Below are 19,357 nucleotides of genomic sequence, written 5' to 3'. Positions count from 1 at the left end.
GATAGAGTCACGCGCAACCATGCCCACCCTGACCTCACACGTGTGGTGGTTCCCATCTCCGTTGCATCCGAACTTTGTCTTAGTGAAACGTATCACAATTTCTCCTTCATAAGAATATAAAATGGAGTAGATAATAAAAGTTGAAAAAAATACGAAAATAGATAAGTTAGAGACTCTATCCGAAAAAATGTACTAATAAATTAAATATCAAACGTAACCTAAAATCTATTATAAGGGTCGGGTTTAAATGAGATGGATTCTAGTTTAACATGCAAAGGATCTTAGTCTAATCCGAAATCTATAGAATAATCTGGGCAGAGCATGAATAAATGTCTCACTTTTAACTCGGCGAGAATTTTAAAATTGTAAAATAATTAGATTGAAAAAATTAGTGAAATGCTAATCATAGTAATATATATTATATAAATAATAAAGTGGGGCTATAACGAGTTTTTAAAATATTTGTAGATCTATTATAACGAGTTTTTAAAATAAAGAGTGTATTTAATCACAAACAGGTGAGCACTCCAATGCACTCGGCGTTAAATCCGGCGTTTTATCGCCGAAAATTCGCCGGCAATGGGGAGGAATCGGCGATAATCCGGCGTTAATTCGGTAGAATTAACGCCGAATCCCGAAAATTCGCCGGATTATCGCCGACCACTGTGGGCGATAATCCGGCGATAAAAATAGTTTTTTTTTATTTAATTTCCCCCCCCTATAAATTTAAAATTTAATAATTAATTTAAAATAATTTCCCCCCTATTTTTTTTTTAATTTTCGTCGTTGTAATTTTTTACTCGTGTTTAATACAACGAACTTTATTACTATTATTTGTCTTGTCTTATAAGTTAGCTAGCTTTATTATATACAAAAATAAAACAATTAAATTAGTAATGATGTAAAAATGAAATGTTGAGTTAGGGAGAAATAAGGGAGAAACCATTAAAACAGTTGGCTAAAAGTTGGCTAAAAACTGGGGATAAATTTTGGCGCTGATGTGGCAGGAGTTAGAGAGAAATAAAAGAATTTTTAGAGAGCATTGGGAGTGCTATGAGACAACTCTATCACTACAGCATAAAAATATATTAAAGCATACATACGTAGGATTTAATTAAAAACCTCCCGCTACTTGATAATATCAAAGTTTGGATGGATTTTAATGTGATATCAGTTTCAACAATATAATGTCTATTTAGATTTAAGATATTTTGGAAAATCAAAACCAATACCAAAGTTCATAATTTTTTCGACCAAGTTTTAAGTTTATGGGAAAACCTATAATTTGGTTATAATTCTTGATATTAATGATCAATATCCGAAAATAAAATACGACTCTATACATTTTATTATAGTAGTAGTAGTAAATTACAAAAAAAATCATTATGTATTATATATTACGAACATGAACATAACTCTTATACTATTAAAATGAATTAACTAATGTACATTATAAGCTCTTATATCAGAAACACATAAACTTATGTTGACACAATAGTAGATAGATTTTTTTAAACTTATAAACGACCTCATTCAAAAGGAAATAACACAAACTGTAATAGGCAAAACATTGGGTTATGAAGTTCCTATACCCAATTGTTATGATTATTTTTATAATTTATTATTGTTAATATTAGTATAAAAATAATGATAACGACATTGGGTATGGGCAAAGCATTGTGTTAATATTCATAATAGGTAATACACCTATTAAAATGGCATAGATAATAGATTAAGATATGGTAGAGTTGTATAGGCACGTGAGTGAAATGCTACAGGCGGTGCGTCGCTCTCATTCTCGTGACGGAGTCACGTGCTTCAAGTTATAATAAGTGGCCCATCTTTGCCTTTCTCACTTTATTTTATTTTTAGAATAAGTCTTCAACATCAAGATTGGATGCCTCATGCCTTTTCTATTCATGCCATCACTCTCTTCTTAATTAATAATTGTTGAACAAATGCTATGATATTCATTTGTTTAATCAATGCTGGAGTTTAATTTTTCTTACATGTATGGGCGCAATATTAATCCAAACGAGTAATTAAGGGCTGTAATTAGATAATTAAATTTATATTCCGTTTATGTAAACATGTCAATGCTTATTTCAAACAGGACAACTTAATAGTGATAATTCATTCTATTGAGACCAAATACGTTAAGCCAGAGTTGTCCTCTCACTTATTTTTTGCCAAAAAGTTTATGAATTTTTTGACATATGTGTATTTTTTTTATAATCATGTCTTGTTAAAAAAATGGGTTTACTCAACCAAGACACTTAATCTCATTTTAGATGCAAAAAGTAAGTGTTTAAAATCAAGACTCTTAATCTCATTTTAGATGTAGTAAGAATATTCATGAGAGATAAGAATTGAACTTATTTGCTGTAAATGATTGTGATGCAAGAAAGAATTACTATCATTAACTGTTTGAGTACCATAAAAGTGAAAAAAAAAGGAAAAATACAACTTCCAAATCGAAAACACAAAATACTTCATTATGCACAGGCATTCTTTATTGGAGAAGAGTCATGTAATTTGTAAATTAATTAACGAAAAAACATTGGTTAATTGGGTCGATCGTAACAAGCTTTAGTTCTTTTTTATTTGGGTCAACCATTTTGGGCTGCTTTCACACCTCCGTTGATATACTCATTTTTTTTCTGATTAATTCACGGTTGAATATTGTTAGTATGCACCAAAATTTGTAGTCTAATAGAACAAAATTGAAAACCATTTTGATCAAAATTATTGGAGATGGTCCTAACTCGTATGATATCACTATTATTATTATTTTTCTATGATGTTTGCCTATTAGTATGGTGTGTGTATGCATTGTTACATGATACAATATGGTTATACTTCCATGACCCATACTATAGTGATATTATCAAAAAGTAGAGTAGTAGTATTTGATAGTGGGGGCATGTGCAATCCCCTCTCAACTGACCTGTCATTTTCAAAGCTATCCAATAGTTTTCTATATCTAAATGTGTGTATATTTCTTACTGAGGATGACGTGGCGGGATATGCACGTGCTCCATTCATGCGCTTTGGTTGGTGCTTAGGGGAGTCACGTGGCCCCACATCTGTTGTGACATGTGTTACATTTTACTGTTGGCACTCATTCGAAGGATAAATAATTTTCCCTTTTTTTTTTTTTTTTTTTTTAATTTCCGGAAATGCATCTTCGTATCCAAAAACTATCTTCATGATAATCACAAAAAGTCAAAAACTCTCTTTAATTGAATTTGCAATGTATGCATATGGAATTTGTGCATTAAAGAAAATTCGAAACTAGGATTTTTCAAAAGTGAAAAATAATTCAGGTGTTCTAATTCAATGTTGAAGCTGCATAATTTCATCCACACAAGTCTACATAATTGGTTGATTTATTATACACTACAATTAATGATTTCACTATAAGGGGGCAAAAACACATGTAAAAACCGTACAAAATTGACGTACTAGTGAATTATTGGAATTGACTGATAAATTTTATTTGGAAAAAAGAAAATAAAGGAAAAGTAAATGGAGTTAAATACTTTTGAATTTACTTTAATCACTTATATGAAATTCATTGCATTTGCGACAAAAAACAATAAAACATGTTCGGGCGCTTTCTTGGGCTAATCTTCAATCTACGAATTTTGGGCCAACTATTACGCCAGAGTTTACGAGTTTTATTATAACAAAAGCATGTCATTTTTTTTACTTGATCTCGTATTGTATACAAACTGAGTTTCTACTCAATATTTACTTACATTATTTCTCCTAAGTAAGCGCTAAGGACATACTCCGATACCCATATTTAAAGGTTCAACTTCTAAATGATTATCAAATTATTTACTTCTCATTTTGAAATTGGACTTGTTTCAAAATTAGTACTGCACTAAATTTTTAAAAAAATAACAAGAAAATAAGAAAACTTGAAAACACTCGAGACCTCGAATAAACCAAACCGAGTTAAAGAAAAACACAAATGGGCTTTGAGCCTGTTGCAATTGATTCAATGTTTTGGAAAATTTGGGCCTACTAATGCAAATTAATTGTGTGGCTAGCCTGGGGAGGTACCAATGTGTGTTGTGGTTTAATATTGCATCGAGTATTTGTATTAACTTATTTGATCGAAGGAAGCACTTGTTATTATAATTTGTGGTCAGTCTGAAACATGTGATCTCAATATTGCATCCTTTACATAAATCTCAACTAATACTCACTTAATCACACTTGTTTCGTTCCGACGCAGATCCAACTAAATGGAGTATATTATAATCAAACCGAGCCAAAGCTGAGTATATTATTAAATGTAAATTTATTTCAACATATAGAATTTTTTCCATAATTTTTACTGAAATCCACTAATTCTATATTCAAGAAGAAAAATGTTTAGAAGAGTAGTATGACTGTTGATTGTAATAGTAAAAAGCTGTGACTAGTTGTTGCCTTGTATTGCGCGACCGATTCAAATGGTACTGAATATATTTAAATTACTCCGTATATATGAAAATATTCAATTCACCATACACGAATCTAATATATTGAAATATTGTAATTCCATATTTTTTGTACACATTAAGTTGTTACAAATTTTGAGACAAGAGTCTTAATAAGTAAGGTGAATCTGAGTTGAATATGGAATAAGTTAAGTGAGATGTTCCGATGCGAAAACAGACATATATTCGAGTTCATAGATTTGGCAGAATCAACAAACTTTCTAGTTCCATTTTGCTACTATTTATTAATCACTCCATCAATATAACATAAGGTAGAGCAAATCTCATAATTTATCTTGGTTTTGGAGTGAAGAAAATTTGCAGATTGTGCTGAATTAAGGACACTTGAGCTTGCCGCCGCGGGTGGTCATGTTGGCGTAGCATTTGCCGCATTTCTCTCTGTTTCCATACTGCCCCGGTGGAACACACTTGCATCTATCGCAGCATGTTACGCACGCCCTCAGGCATATGTTCTTCCTCGAATGGTTCTTGCACCGAACCACACACAATGGAGCACACTCTGCTCACCCATTTTTTGCTTAATTAGTAGTATTACTAACAAATCAATGTATGCATTATATAAGGATAGTTGAAAGTTAGTTACCTTTGGTGTTCCTTGGTGGCGATGGCGGAGGTGGAGGTAGTGGCGGTGGTGGGGATGCCTTGGCTACCGGAGGAGGGGGTGGGCACGGAGATGGTGGTGGTGGGGTCACCTTGACTACCGGAGGCAGGGGTGGCGGTGGCTTGTTGTAAGCATTATTCACCTCACTAAGGAATCTGTTTTCCTCATCTGATGAAACCTACCCAAAATGAACACATTATTATACTGTAAGGATGATGTTAAAGTAAGAAAATACTTAAAAAGGTGAGGCCATATATACCTTGGTGTTGATGAGAAGAAAACAGGCGAGGACAAGAAGCACACCTTTTGAAGCCATTTTTGGTTGAAGATTAATTGACGGTGTTAGTGATATATATAGAGACTAGAGTTGGTTTGGGGTATCGAATAATGCAATGAGACATATTGTAATGGGTCTAGCTGTATGCACCAGTCTTCACACCACGTGCAAACACCTCTCGATTCTCTTAAACAAATACTACTACATCCCTTTTTCACTACACCACTTGTTTAACTCAAATACGAGGCTTTTACCCCTACTCTTGAAAGCTTCAAGATAGACTTACACCAAGTTTTAATCCATTCTTGTCATGAAACTTACAAAGTATTTATAATTGTTCTAAGTCCCTTGAAGCTTAGACTTGATATTTACCCATTTAATTAGCACTAGTCATTTAGGTTGTGTGAGACTATACTACTATTTGATGGGATAGTATGGTAAAAGAGGGAAGCACCGACGTTCTAGAGTCTTCACTGAGGTTTAAAATACTCATAAGATATAAAGTGTGACAACTGAGATATGTCTCAGGAGACTGAGTCCATGTGAGATCACATGTTACTCAGACACTAGTCAAACTTGTGTTTCAACACTTAAAGATTTTGTGTCACAAAATTTAATTAGAGTAATATATGAAATGCTGCACATGAGTTGTTTCTTGGAAAAACTACAGTTTAATTAGTAAATTCATAGTTTATGTATTGTATTGTGCAAAAGCCTTCATGCTAGTGGCTGGTTTCTTTATTGCAAATTGTGTTTCATATCTCTTATTTTTATTATTATATTACAAGTTCACACCGTTTGTAAGCTCTGATAATATCAGATACTATTATTTTAATAATAACTGAAAAGCATTTTATACTATTCTTATTCAAACATCAAGTTGTAAGGTTTCTTGTCATATATCTATGATAGTACAAGAAGTATAGATTTGATGTCTGTGTCTTTTATGTATGAGAGAGGATGATGCCATATAACAATATAGAAAACTTAGCTCATAACAAAAAAAAACAAGGTTAATTTTTGTGGTTGGTACACTGATGAACTGACACGGGCAAATAAGAGATAAGACAAGGAAGATGACAACGAAGTAGGAAAAGATCAATAAAAGAGTGTCGGGTTTCAAGGGCACTTGACGAGATGGCCATGGATTTCGACACTGTTCCAGTTGTGGCACTTTGTGGAACCAGGCACACATTTGCACTTGGCACAGCACATGGTACATTTCCTCATGCAGGGCCTTTTCGGGCTAATCGGCTTGCAGTATGATGCACATTGTGCCACACAACCTGCATGTGAGATGGTTGTGAGAAAACAAGAAAATTTTGTCAAGGGCTGAAAAAAGAACAAAATTTGTGAGATCTGTACCATGGGGTGGAGGAATTGGTGCAGAGGCAGGTGCCTTGTGTGAGTGAGCAGGGGATTTAGCTGGTGCGTGGACAGGGACATGCTCGTGGTGGGGGAGGGGGGCATGAGCAGGTGTTATGGCATGCCTGTGGTGGTGGTGGGAAGGGGCGTGAGCCGGTGCTATGGCATGCTCATGGTGTCGGTGGTGGATGGGGGCCTTAGCTGGTGCATGTAGTGGAGTGTAGACGGGGGCAGGCGCTGGTGCTTTGGCATGCTCGTGGTGGTGATGGTGGTGGCCATGATCGTTGTTCTGTTATCACGTGATGCACAAAAATATGAGATGAAACACTACTTTGCAATGTAGATTGCAAAAACATGCATTTTGTGCATGGAGAGTAAACTTTATAGTGTGATATTGATATACGTTAGGGATGAAGAATGGGAAAGGAGAGAAAAGTGACCTCGGTTTCAATATTTTTGACGTCTCCTGCGGACGAGACCTGCGATAACAAAGAACAATCATTCACATATGTATAATTACAAAATATTAACACATAATCTAATTAGTGAACTTTTATACTAACCATTCTTGTAACCAAAAGCACAAAAGCTAGCATGAAAATGAACCCTTTAGAAGTCATTTGTGGAGATGAAACACACCAAAAAGGCAAAATAATCAATAAGAGAGAGGGAATTAAGCAAGTATTCGATGTTTAAATTCTGGTAAGCAGGCATGTTTATGTAGGGAGAATAAAAGGCGTATCCATAGCAAGAATATGCATGAAAAGATGGATTAATTAATTAATTATTAATAAAAATTACAGATTGCTAGGTGTTTTAAAATGTTGATGTACAAAATGTGTAAACTAAGTTATTTAATCACTGGGCTCAATGGAATTAGTATAGTGGAGTATTCATCTTGGAATGCGATTAGGATGATTATTACCTCAGAAGCATAAACCAATGCAAGAAATCATGCTTTTTTTTCGGAAAGTTTGCTGGAAACATTATCCCCATTTTCAATATCAATTTATAATTTCAGCATTTTGTCGTGCATAATTTAAATAATGAAATAAGCCGAGCATGTCCGAGGAGTTGGAAACTTGGAATACTTAAATGGACAGAAAAAATGTTTATATGTGGGTCTTTTCATTTGGTCTAGATAAGCACAAAATAATATTTCTGTTAGGCGGAAGCTTAAACCGACTTATTGTTAGTAAACAAAATTAGATTGTTTAATTTTGAATTTTTCGTTATATCTAATGGAAATGGAAAATGGACCCAGCAAATACTGGAAAGGACTGAAATCTGTTCAAAACAACTTGATACAGTGCTTCGCACTTCAAAAATTGAATAATAAATAAATACTGGAAAGGAATTTCATATTTAGAAATTGTTACTCACTCTCGTCGCTCTACCATATTCATCAGCACTTTACCAGCTGATGTTAGAAGCTTTCTCTCAATAAAAGCAGGGATTGGAGACTAATTTTGCTGGTCTTGTAGCAATGACAGCGTGTCTCATTGCGTAAACACAGTTAGGTTCATAGCTAAAGCCTAAATGCATACTGAATACAGTGAATACGGTAATCGATACATATGCTGCTCAACATCCATAAAATGTAAGGCAAATCTATAAAACCTGGATGCAGGGAAGCTCAAATCTTCAACGTAGAAGCTCAAATTCGAACTCTGCAACATGAAGCTCGGGCTTTGCATTGTCGTTTCCCCACCAAATTTGAAGGCACTGATGTAGCTCTTCTGTTGGCAGTGCGTGAACAGAACTGGCTTGTAGCATTTTCTTCCTGAATTCATTCCTTCTATCCATCTTTTCAGATCATGTTTCTTTTCCTTTCATTGTCACCAATTTCTAATTTAAGAAAGAGCTATAGTAGAATGTGATATACAGCAATTGCATCATCAAATGATTATATAATAAACGGCTCCTTACAGAATAGGGGAACTTGCATCCATCATAGCAACAATTTCCCTCCCTATGTTTCCACCAATAGAATTTTACTAGTACATGTAGCCTAGATAGACAACTAGTTGAATTAACATACGATTGTAGTAAGCAGAAGCTTCCAAAAAAACTTCTCAAAAGAAGTTCCATTTTAACAGATATCTTCCCCATATTTAACAACTTCAACTGTCAGCTTTCCCCCCAAAAAGTGCAGTCATTCATTTGTCAATAACTGACGTTCTTAAAGCAGACCACTGAGCTTCACTTCACGTCGCATTCCACTTGAATTTCGCCATCTGATACAGTAATTTGATGTGAGTTCTACAAATGCGTATATGACGAGAGACGATAAAGTAGGAACTGCGGAAAACAATCTAAAGGAATTACTCTTTAGATGTAATGCAAGGTTTGCTTGGGCGTCAGCTTCAGTGTTGCACTCCTGATAAGATGCAAGAGTATGCATTTTTAATGAAGATAGAATTGATGATAAAATGCTGTGCATGACCATCAGAAAATATGATCAACTTATAAATGGAGAATTTATATGGGCCCATAAAAATTAACTAGGGAATGCATTTAAGATCAGCCAGGTAGATAAAGTACATTATCTTATACAGTACCACATAATTCAAAGATTGCTGATCATATAACTATTACCAGACAGTCGGAATGAGTCAAATGACACTACATTAACATGAAAACCTTATACCATGTGGCGTACAACATCTACAGTAGCCACCCCATAAGGCACAAGCTGTTTCAATAGGTGATGCTAATGGTTAACAGAAACACTTTTTGATGTTCATACTTCATAAAATTTAGCCACCTGTAATTGAACTTAATCCCTTTATTCCTTCGTCCACAGAAGTTCTCTTTTCAATAAAAGCAGGGAAGAATCAAGTCATAATATTTTTAACTCACTCTTTCAACATGACGGATCTCAAATGATGCAAACTGATCTTTGAGCTCTTTAGCCACCTTACACAAGTCAGCCATATTCTGAGTTTTGGTTCTCCATAGACCCTGAACCTGTCCATGAGATAAAGCAAAAAGGAGGTAACTACTTGAAAGAAGACTAGAGATTATGTTCAGAATAGATGAGAAAGAAAAGCTTTTCAAATAGTATAAAGTGTGTAAGCCATTCCTACTACTATGCTAACATTACCAGGTCATTTGATAGTTCTCCCTCTTCTGTTGTTTGAGGGACAAATAAAGGAAACATGAGAAACTGTAAATGGGACAAGCAAGACCATAGTACCTGCATGCAGACTAGCTTAGAGTCTCCCTGCATACGTACATATTTGAACCCTTTTGAGAGAGCATATCTTAAGCCTAAAATGGCACCTCGGTATTCAGCGACGTTATTGGTCACAATACCTACACCTTCACGCAGCCGAAATACCTATCAAGATCATGGACACACTGAAAAATGTAAGGAGCTCTTATGTTAGAAATCAAGAACAATAGACGAATTATGTGATGCTGTAGATTATTCGGATATTTCACTCATGATTTATCATTTCAAGTTCTGAGGCAAATTATGTCAAAACTTCAAACAGAGTGACACACACAAACTCACACGATGATGTGGCAGTCAATTGCAAGTTGAGAGAGAACAAGGTGTAAAGAGTTGATCAAAGTAGAATGACATAGCATTCACTATTAAGATGACAGTACCATGCCCCCATTGGCTGATCTCAGGACGGCCCCTGCGCCAGCTGGTCCAGGGTTTCCTTTTGAAGCACCATCAAACTCAATAATACAGGAACTCTGTAAATAACCGGAAACAGGAATTGTGAGTGAAAGTATGTTTAGACACAGCTCATACAAACTTATGCCTCAGGGGATGGATTGAAAAAAAGGGAAGCATAATATATGTCAGCCACCAAAACATGAAATATTATGGCATAATAACTGTGAAGGCCTCTAGTAGTAGGTTTAAGATTTTTCCTACAATTAACTTTGTCAAAACCCAGAAGCATCCATAATACTGATTGTCGCAAATATCTGAAAACACTGTTAGAGTGGAACTGAAGCTAACTAGTAGTATATCAATTTAAATGATCAGGTTATTCTACACCATTTGCTGATGAATCGAAACATGAGAATGACTCATAACAACTTACGCAGTAAGAAGAAACTGGTAGACCTTGAAGAAAATCGTCTAATTTAGAAGGTTTTAATTGAGGATTTGCTGCAAAAGAAGCTGAACCAACTATGTCCTGCTGGAAGAGAGAGGCAGAAAGATAGAGAGAGTTTAAGAATCATCTGTTGGAAAATAAACACAAACAGCGCAAAATTAATCACCTAGATCTAAAAATCACAATATTTCTCTGAACAGTGGAATAGATTTATTTCAAGCATCTTTATAAACCTAGCACTATGCAACACATTAAAGAAAATTCATATCATATGCTCCATGTCCCACATAAGAAGTGAAAGAACAACAAATTTGGATATTTGGTAGGTAATAGGTTTGGATGTTGTGAGTAAATGATGAGAAATATCGCATAGCACAATCAAAATTAACCTACAAAATTTTGAGAGGAGCTAAATGTTTATTCAATGATCACAACAGAATCACTAAGTCTATATATAGGCCTCTATTTCAGAAGTAGAAGTGCCATAACTTGTCAGGAACAATACAAAATAACATGAAAAATGATGTATTGGTTTCATCCAGGAAAAGCCCCATTAGCAAATAGGCATGTAAAGTAGTAAGTGCCAAGTATCAACCTAGGGTGAGTGGAACAATTCACAACTTAAACTCCAACTAGATTCATATTCACATGCTTCAACTCCACAACCACAAGTCCTAACTAAAATTACCTGCGGTCTCTTCTCTTGATGATTCTTGCTAGATGATTTACTCGTGGAAGAATTTGGTTCCTATATTCAGAAATTTTGCAGGTTGTTAATAAATGTTGTAAGTATTACCGGTTATCACACCGTTCACACTGCTATAACACTTGGAAGGCATACTAAGTGTGGTCAGATGCATAAAATATAGCCACGTTTTAAAAAGGATTTGGGCATAAAAGTCATTCACTTGCACACAAGTCCAGAATCTAACTCGAAAAGGGCATGTGATAAGTTGGCCAAAACGGTCATTTTGCGCTTCACTGGCATCAATAGAATATATAGCATTCTTAAGTCCGTGTGACGAGAGGTACTCATCAGCTTCTTTAGACAAGCCATACCCTTTGAACACGCGAACTGAAGTATCATCCACCTACAAAAGAAAGTGCATACATAATTACTCAGTGAACATAACCTTTAGCACAATCTCACAAATTGTTAGGCAGATTATAGTTGGAATCAGGTAACTTTTGCCAATTACCAATTGCCAAGAGCCCATCCATCATTGTAAATTTATAAGACTTCCTACTTTAAATAATTTTTACTTTTAGTTGATACAGCCGTTCAGCATGTCAACTCCACGTCTAGACTAGATTTATGTATAGCCCATAGGAACCTTAAGAACAGAACAAAACACACCACCATCTCATACAGAAATTAGATATAATTGCTTCATATACAATCTAAAACAGTAAATCTTTTACTTGTAACATTTCTACTTAAATTAAATATGGAGTAGGATGCAACTTTAAGCTTAAAGTGATGGAACGTCATTAGTTACTCATATCCACAAAAGGCTCTAGTCTAGAGAATTGAATACATACCATATCAAACATAACCTAACATAAATTAGAACCAAATACAAAACTCGTGCCATTACACATATAATCACAGGTAAATAATTTCAGATCAACAGAAACACTGGAAGACGAAGAAAGAAGCACAGGTAAAATCAAAGCGAAGAAAATAACCGAAGATCGAAGAACGGATTCAAGATCATTGATGCTCTTATAGACTCCAATAATATCCCCCTTCCACACAACGTAAAAGGCGTCCTTTTCATCCCCCATTCTGTTGTCTCTTCCCCGACTTCGAAACCAGCAGGATTCCGAAACCAACGGCGAATAATCTCTCAGCTCAACCAAATTTGCAGTTTTTCGAATTGATAGTAGAAACCCTACCTACGATGAACCACCACAAAACTTGGGATCATGTTCCACTAACAGAAACAGAAATTAAAAAAGAGTGGAGTGGAAAATTGTCACCTTCCTCACCCGAATTTCAACTCACAAAACTAATTGAAATTTGTCCTTTTTATTCTTTTTATTATTAGCTGAGTCCTGAGTGAGTAGATAGATTAGGTGGACTGACTGTATGTTCTTTTTGTAGTAGTAACATTTATCGACACTCAATAATTTAAGTAACATAAAAGAAAACAATTTAAATTCAACCAAAGGCTGTGATAAAAGAGTTGACCAAGCCAAACACCCACGGCCTAGTTGATGTCGAGCCTGGTTCGAGGCTCGAGAGCTCATTAACTAAACATTCGAGTTTTGAATGGACTTTTTTCTGGGTTGAATTTTAAATAGCTCACGATTGGCTTGATTTAGTTACAGCCTTCGTTTGGGTTAAACGACAGAACAAACTAAAGAAAACAACAAAATCACATCCTATAATACATTTTCTTCATTGGCGTATGAAAGATTAATCCCATGAATGAGACAGCAACATAAAGCTTCAAAAGAGATTTCTGCAACATCATGTCTCCATCTTTCACACTCCAATTCTGCCTAAATCGAGATTTCTGCTACCAGCAACTTGTTTCAACATTTTGGCAAGATCATACGTCTTGAACTCTTTGCCATAACATAAGCTAAGATCAAGGGGCGTATTCCCATCCTGCAGTTGAACATCCGATCAACACTGGAGTCGAATGATAGAATTTACTAACTTTCTAAACTTAATCCACTGTTGATCTAAAGCTAATGTTACCTTGTTCCTCCTGTTTATGTCAGCGCCATTAACTAACAAGATCTTCGCTATGTATCTGTTTCTCGTCTGCATTGCCACGTGCAATGGTGTCCATCCTTCCTGCAAAGAACAATATGATCTACCATATATGGTATATCCATCAAAAGGTTAAAGCAGGGAGAGGCTCACGTTATCAGCGACGTTCACATCAACCTTGTACTTCATCAACAGTTTCACAGTTTGCATCGCCCCTACTTGAACAGCATAATGGAGGGCAGTAACACCGTCCTGTGCAAGATCGGAAAAAATGCCCAATAATCCTTGAAACCATCCAGGAATGAAATATGATCATATATAACCACACACACAGTTGTATACCTGATCTCGTGCTTCAGGATTTGCTCCTTTCCTCAAGAGATGACTAATGACGGCCTCTCTCTTTCCAATGACTGCCAGATGCAGCGCAGTCGACCCACCCTGTCCAACCAAGTTCGTTTAAAAAATTGCACGAACCAAGCAAGAAATGGAATGGAAACACATGTACCTTATCAACTAGCTCGATATCATATCCATTCTCGAGGAGACCATCCATAAATTTTATTTGTCCAGCTAGAGCAAAGGTATGGAAAGGCTTCCATTTCTCCTGTACCAACACAACATGATCAAGATGAGCCAATAATAAAAAAGAAATCAATATACCAATTCTCATCTAACACAAATGCAAACAAATCATAGCTACATAGCAACTCAATCTACCGTTGACAATATATCTAGGTTAGGAGTTTTGTTCTGCTCCAAAATTGCTATTTCCTCCGGCCTCAACATGTGCTCAACATCTGCATTTCACAAAAAAGCAAGAAATTGAGTTATTTTCCTCGTTTGTAACAAATATTAGCAGAAAAGCAAAAAAGCAATGCAGTACTCCAAATCACAGACCTCTAACAAGACTTTCCTCGTACTGTTTCATAGACAAGGCTTCAGCTTTGCTAGCGACAACCTTATCATTCCCATTGTTCTCCCAATCACTCCTATAATCCTCCTCCGCTTCCTCGTCTTCTTCTTCGTCGTTGTCGTCATAATCATCCTCGAACTCACTGTCATCACTCCCATCGTCGGGGTCTTCCCACAACCCTTCTGCAGCGGCCCTCGCCCGTCTTTTCGAACTCGAGAGCGTGAGACGAATTGGAAAACGGTTGTACCCTTTACTCGAGCACGTGAAGCGGCCATTAGAAGAGCGCAATGCTACTCTGGCTGCAATGTCCCATTGTTGCTGAGGACAAAGGACTAGCGCATTGCTCAAGGAAACCATCATTTTACGACACCAGTATTGATTCTTCACCTGCTACAACACTATTTTTAGTGGAAGAGTGGAACCGGTGCGTTTGTGCATTTTGTCGAACAGGTGGCGTGCAATGTTCAAGATAAATGTATATCGGAGTAGTACCTTAACGGGGAATGATTTCTGACTTCGGGAGAAGATAATTAAGAACGAATATGGAAGAATTCCGTAGTAATGGAGTGGAATTAGGTGGAGAATGGAATTGCTCCGGCGGTAATTAATGTGCGAGGCTCTGTTGAATGCCGCTTCTTTTTCTATCCAAACTTCCAAACCAGCGGTCCGGCCAAGATTATTTCTACTCATAATTTATTACTGTATTTAAATTTATAAGATTTTGAAAATCAATAAAAGTTTGTGTATTTACTGCAATCAAATGTGAAATCTGAAATTTGTCTCCAGTTGATTTTCTAGTTTTGTAAAAAAAAATCTTATAAATTCAAAACATAGTTATAAGTATATCTTAACTTGCATTTGTAATTCAAAAAAATCTTATAAATTCTCTTTGTGGCTAAATATTTTTCTTACTGTGAAGCAACTATTTTGCATATTAACTTGCATTTGTAATTTTGTATCCCACAATCAAAATAAATCCAACTTGCTTTGCTAAGACTTTGATGACAGGTCTATCTTGGATAATGTAAATGGACTGCACAATTGACTACGTATATAACTCTATGTCTTGCACCCAATTAAAAATTTAGACCTCCCAAGTTTCGAAAAGGATATTCGACTCCAACACTCCTACTCCAACACTCACAATAAAATAAAATAAAATAATATGCTATAATTAACATGTAAGTGATGGTGGGATTTTATAACATCATTTTATTGTGTTGTGAATGTTGGAGTAGGAATGAAGTAGGAGTGTTGGAGTAGGAGATCCGCATTGCCAAAATTGCATACTCATTTATGATTTATCCAATGCCATACTCTCAACCTTCATTTCACATTTAATCATCTTGTATCTAAAGGCACACAAACTTATTTCTTGTGCATTTTCAATGAAGCTCAATCATAAAACAAAATGGTTCCACCACAAAATCACAGAATAAGAAAGCAAAAAATTGGAATCAAGATCCCAACTTAAATACTCATTTATTGAAAACTACATATATATAAATAATTCCAAAATACTGTTTACCCTTGGTTATCATACAATTGAAAGAATCATATCTATACCTCTGCTAAGTGCTAACACTATCCATAACATCCAATTGAAAACTGAAGCTTACACTTGCCACTTATTCAGAACTAGACTATCTATAAGCATCAATACACATAAAAAAGAAGACAAAACAGAACAGTTACTATTACATCCTAGGATTTAACTAACCTGTTCACCAATTAAATCCAGACCAACAACCAAGAAAGACATCCCTTGAAACAGCAAGTAATAGAAATGAATGCCATGAGCAGACAACAAACTCCTTGCTGCTGCAGTCAGCAGAAGGCAAGCCAATGCAAGCTCCTTCCTATAAATCCTGTTCCTCTTCCTCACAACCGGCACCCTGTGCTCGTTCAGTTTCTCCAGCATCTCTAGGCCAGATTCAGACAGCCTCCGCTGGATCTTCTCCTCCCCCTGATTCTTGGATTCCCTCTCGGCCAGGCTTATTAGGTCCGACTCTGATGCCCTCCCGGTTTTCTTTGTCACCACCCATTCGTAGGCGCTTCCAAGCTGGAATAGGCCAGAGATCATGGCATTGAACTTTGTGACTGACATTGTGTTCTCGAAGAGTAGGTATGGCACGAGGAAGGGGAAGGATTTGGGCGCGGGTAAGATGTTGAGGATCGACATGACAATGGGGACGTAGCATATCACCCAAGCCGGTAGCTCAGCTTCGGGTATGAACATGGTTAGTGGCAAAATGATGCAGAAGAGTGTGAATGAGTAGAAGGGAAGCACAAGCTTCCTTAGCAGAAAGAATAGGAAGATCAAATTCGCCTTCTTCCAACCCGATATCTACAAGAATCCAACACTTATGAGTTATTACACGAGTCTTGATCGTTGAAGGCATTGAATTATTCTATTACAAGATGATAGATAGATTACCTTGGAAGTTAAGATTGCGGGAAGGCATAGCCTGAAGAGCTGCATTGGGCCGGAATGCCAGCGATGCTGCTGCTTCTTGTAGGCTTCATACGACTCTGGCAGCTCACAGAGCACCCTAACGTCGTTGAGGAATATGAATTTCCATCCGTGCAAGTGAGCACGGACAGCTATGTCCATGTCCTCGACTGTTGTCCGTTCAAGCCAGCCACCGGAGTCCTCCAAGGCCTTGATCCTCCACACCCCGGCTGTCCCATTGAACCCGAAGAAATTCAGGAAATGGCCATTCACTTGCTGCTCCACCTCAAAATGGAAGCATAGGTTTATGTTCTGAAGCCTAGTCAGCAAATTCTCGTCCTTGTTCACGAATGACCAGCGCGCCTGAACAAGGCCTACATCCGGCCTCCCCTGAAACAACGCGTAAACAGATAAACAACACAACTTTGTACAATAAAACATCAGAATCTTGATGATTACCTTAAAATGTGGTAGTGTCAGTTGAAGGAAGTCAGGATTGGGCTGGAAGTCTGCATCAAATATGACCACGAATTCGTAGTCTTTAACATAGTCGCAGGCCATGGCGGATTTGAGGTTGCCTGCTTTGTAACCTGTCCGAATAAACCGATGTCTGTAAACTATATTCACCCCTTTCTCCTTCCACGCCACGACCTCATCCCTAATCAGATGCTGTAAGAGCTCGTCGTCCGAATCATCCAAGACTTGGACAAGAAACCGATCCTTGGGCCAATCTAGCTGGCAAGCAGCACCAATTGATTGCTCATACACCTTCAAAATCCAACAAGAAAACGTTAATCAGTCACATTCAAAAGCAAAAGATGATCACATTTACCTTTCTTGCATATCAACTCACCTCTTTCTCATTGCACATAGGAATCTGAACAAGAACCATGGGATAGAAACTCATCCCATCATCCTCAACATCACCACAATCATCCCTTTCCAAAACAGGCCTCACCTTCATGAACTTAATCCAAAACCATCCCAAGCACTGCACGAGGCGATCCAACGACTGGATCATGAAGAGGACAACGCAGAATCTCGAAAGAGCAGCAATGAAAGGAGCAAGATAGTCAGTTCTTGAGCTCATCCAAGACATGTAGCACCACTGCACAAGGCTCTCAACCTCCCATGGATGATAAACATTCACCAAACTCAAATCCCAATTCTTGAAATAGGCAAAAGTCTCCACCACAAGGGCTATCAATGAGAGAGCAAGGAATGCTTTGATGAACATGTACAATCTGCCTCTGTACCTCGGATCCTCTGGATCAGAGGAGGCTACACGCTTCTTGATCGACCCGAGAGCTGCCCACGTGCTCGTTGCTGCCCATGGAATGCAAGCCAGAAGCCTCTGCAGCTTCAGCAGAAGCACCCAAGTGAACTGCTTGGGGCTTGCAGCTTTCTGCTTCTCATGAAATCTTGCTGATTCCGGATTTTGTTCGTTCATCTTGATCAGGGAGATGTTGTCGGGCCGATCAAGTGTGACTACCACACTACTTGGTGCCATTGCTGATGATCATGTAGAAACCATACTAGTTATGGAGAATGGTGTGTGTTCAAGAGAATCAGTCACACACACACACAAAGAGAGAAATGTGTTAATGGCTGTGAGAAGTAGTAGTAATAAAAAAGTGGAGCATCAGCATGAGTGGTGAGAGGACTAATGAAAAGGGGGATTTGACATGAAGAGTGATGGAATGAAAAGAGTTGAGAGAAGATTGTACAATCAAAGTGAAACAAAAAAGTGTGTTTCTTTAAACCATATTTAACAACCGGTTTCTTTCCATAGGTGCTAAGAAAGCACACCACTCATTATTGTGTCGGTGAGATATGAACTCACCTTTATCCTCTCACTGTCTCTTCAATCCTAATGCATTACAATGTATTCATTCTCAAATGTTAATTAATTAACCTCTAATTAAGATGTTACTTATGCTTTAAAAAATTAACTAGTTATTTTTTAAAATTTATGTAAATACTTACAATTAGAACTTAAGTAGATATTAATGCACCACTATACATCCAAATCCACTAAAGTGTGCATATGTAATCAATTGCTAATTATGGTGAGTATAATTAATGTGTAAGTAATGATTTTCTTGTATAGAAGAAAAGTAAGTAAAATAAAAAAAATACGATTTTATTAATCACAGCTCATAATAAAAACATTGTACCCCGTATGTTGTGAAGTCAACATCAATTGATTGCATTCATTAACAAGCAAAGATGCCAAGATCCGCTAAACTCACAAGTTTGCTCATGTGATTCGATTTTCAACTTTTTTCCTTTTTACCAACAAACATATAAAATGGAGTATATCAATTATCAAATCGACGTGAACTTCATAGTTACTCCGTCCATGATTAAGAGGCTCATTTCTAAATGGCGCGGGTTTTAAGAAATATTAAGAAAAGTGGGTGGT

The 19,357-nt window shown here is 36.7% G+C and overlaps 5 protein-coding genes across 13 annotated transcripts; all 5 read right to left on the bottom strand.

Moving 5' to 3' along the window:
* Positions 1–4,660: 4,660 nt before the first annotated feature.
* Positions 4,661–5,464, bottom strand: LOC125216168 (uncharacterized). The gene is made up of 3 exons (XM_048117809.2): positions 5,375–5,464; positions 5,098–5,293; positions 4,661–5,013 (listed from the first exon to the last, which is right to left on the bottom strand). The coding sequence occupies exons 1-3, from the start codon at positions 5,429–5,431 to the stop codon at positions 4,829–4,831; spliced, it is 438 nt and encodes a 145-aa protein (XP_047973766.2). The 5' UTR covers positions 5,432–5,464; the 3' UTR covers positions 4,661–4,828.
* Positions 5,465–6,353: 889 nt separating this feature from the next.
* On the bottom strand, positions 6,354–8,505 carry LOC125212501 (uncharacterized). The gene is made up of 4 exons (XM_048112696.2): positions 7,321–8,505; positions 7,198–7,236; positions 6,758–7,046; positions 6,354–6,678 (listed from the first exon to the last, which is right to left on the bottom strand). The coding sequence occupies exons 1-4, from the start codon at positions 7,375–7,377 to the stop codon at positions 6,512–6,514; spliced, it is 552 nt and encodes a 183-aa protein (XP_047968653.1). The 5' UTR covers positions 7,378–8,505; the 3' UTR covers positions 6,354–6,511.
* A 134-nt stretch (positions 8,506–8,639) lies between these two features.
* LOC125198378 (uncharacterized) lies at positions 8,640–12,953 on the bottom strand. 7 transcript variants are annotated; one of them, XM_089068288.1, is made up of 10 exons: positions 12,832–12,953; positions 12,529–12,738; positions 11,748–11,930; positions 11,528–11,587; positions 10,825–10,923; positions 10,376–10,468; positions 9,957–10,100; positions 9,620–9,727; positions 9,086–9,137; positions 8,640–8,994 (listed from the first exon to the last, which is right to left on the bottom strand). In XM_089068288.1, the coding sequence occupies exons 2-10, from the start codon at positions 12,625–12,627 to the stop codon at positions 8,960–8,962; spliced, it is 873 nt and encodes a 290-aa protein (XP_088924414.1). In that variant the 5' UTR covers positions 12,628–12,738; positions 12,832–12,953; the 3' UTR covers positions 8,640–8,959. The 7 variants fall into 7 exon arrangements, with proteins under 7 accessions (XP_088924414.1, XP_088924412.1, XP_088924415.1 ...); XM_089068286.1 differs by having other exon boundaries at positions 12,823–12,944; XM_089068289.1 differs by having other exon boundaries at positions 10,825–10,920; positions 12,823–12,944.
* Positions 12,954–12,978: 25 nt separating this feature from the next.
* EMB506 (Ankyrin repeat family protein) lies at positions 12,979–15,194 on the bottom strand. 3 transcript variants are annotated; one of them, XM_048097128.2, is made up of 8 exons: positions 14,973–15,194; positions 14,465–14,870; positions 14,285–14,364; positions 14,073–14,171; positions 13,907–14,005; positions 13,718–13,816; positions 13,550–13,648; positions 12,979–13,456 (listed from the first exon to the last, which is right to left on the bottom strand). In XM_048097128.2, the coding sequence occupies exons 1-8, from the start codon at positions 15,168–15,170 to the stop codon at positions 13,331–13,333; spliced, it is 1,206 nt and encodes a 401-aa protein (XP_047953085.2). In that variant the 5' UTR covers positions 15,171–15,194; the 3' UTR covers positions 12,979–13,330. The 3 variants fall into 3 exon arrangements, with proteins under 3 accessions (XP_047953085.2, XP_047953084.2, XP_088924411.1); XM_048097127.2 differs by having other exon boundaries at positions 14,465–14,867; positions 14,973–15,188; XM_089068285.1 differs by having other exon boundaries at positions 14,465–14,878; positions 14,973–15,100.
* Positions 15,195–15,961: 767 nt separating this feature from the next.
* On the bottom strand, positions 15,962–18,673 carry LOC125198874 (xyloglucan glycosyltransferase 4-like). Its single transcript, XM_089066297.1, has 4 exons — positions 17,786–18,673; positions 17,392–17,700; positions 16,918–17,322; positions 15,962–16,827 (listed from the first exon to the last, which is right to left on the bottom strand). The coding sequence occupies exons 1-4, from the start codon at positions 18,440–18,442 to the stop codon at positions 16,192–16,194; spliced, it is 2,007 nt and encodes a 668-aa protein (XP_088922423.1). The 5' UTR covers positions 18,443–18,673; the 3' UTR covers positions 15,962–16,191.
* Positions 18,674–19,357: the final 684 nt, after the last annotated feature.

This window comes from Salvia hispanica, chromosome 3 (assembly GCF_029641045.1).
Source record: "Salvia hispanica isolate PSC_SH4W2 chromosome 3, Shi_PSC_v1, whole genome shotgun sequence".
Lineage (NCBI taxonomy): Eukaryota > Viridiplantae > Streptophyta > Magnoliopsida > Lamiales > Lamiaceae > Salvia > Salvia hispanica.
The sequence above is the reverse complement of the archived record's forward strand: the minus strand, read 5'-3'. Positions and strand labels throughout refer to the sequence as shown.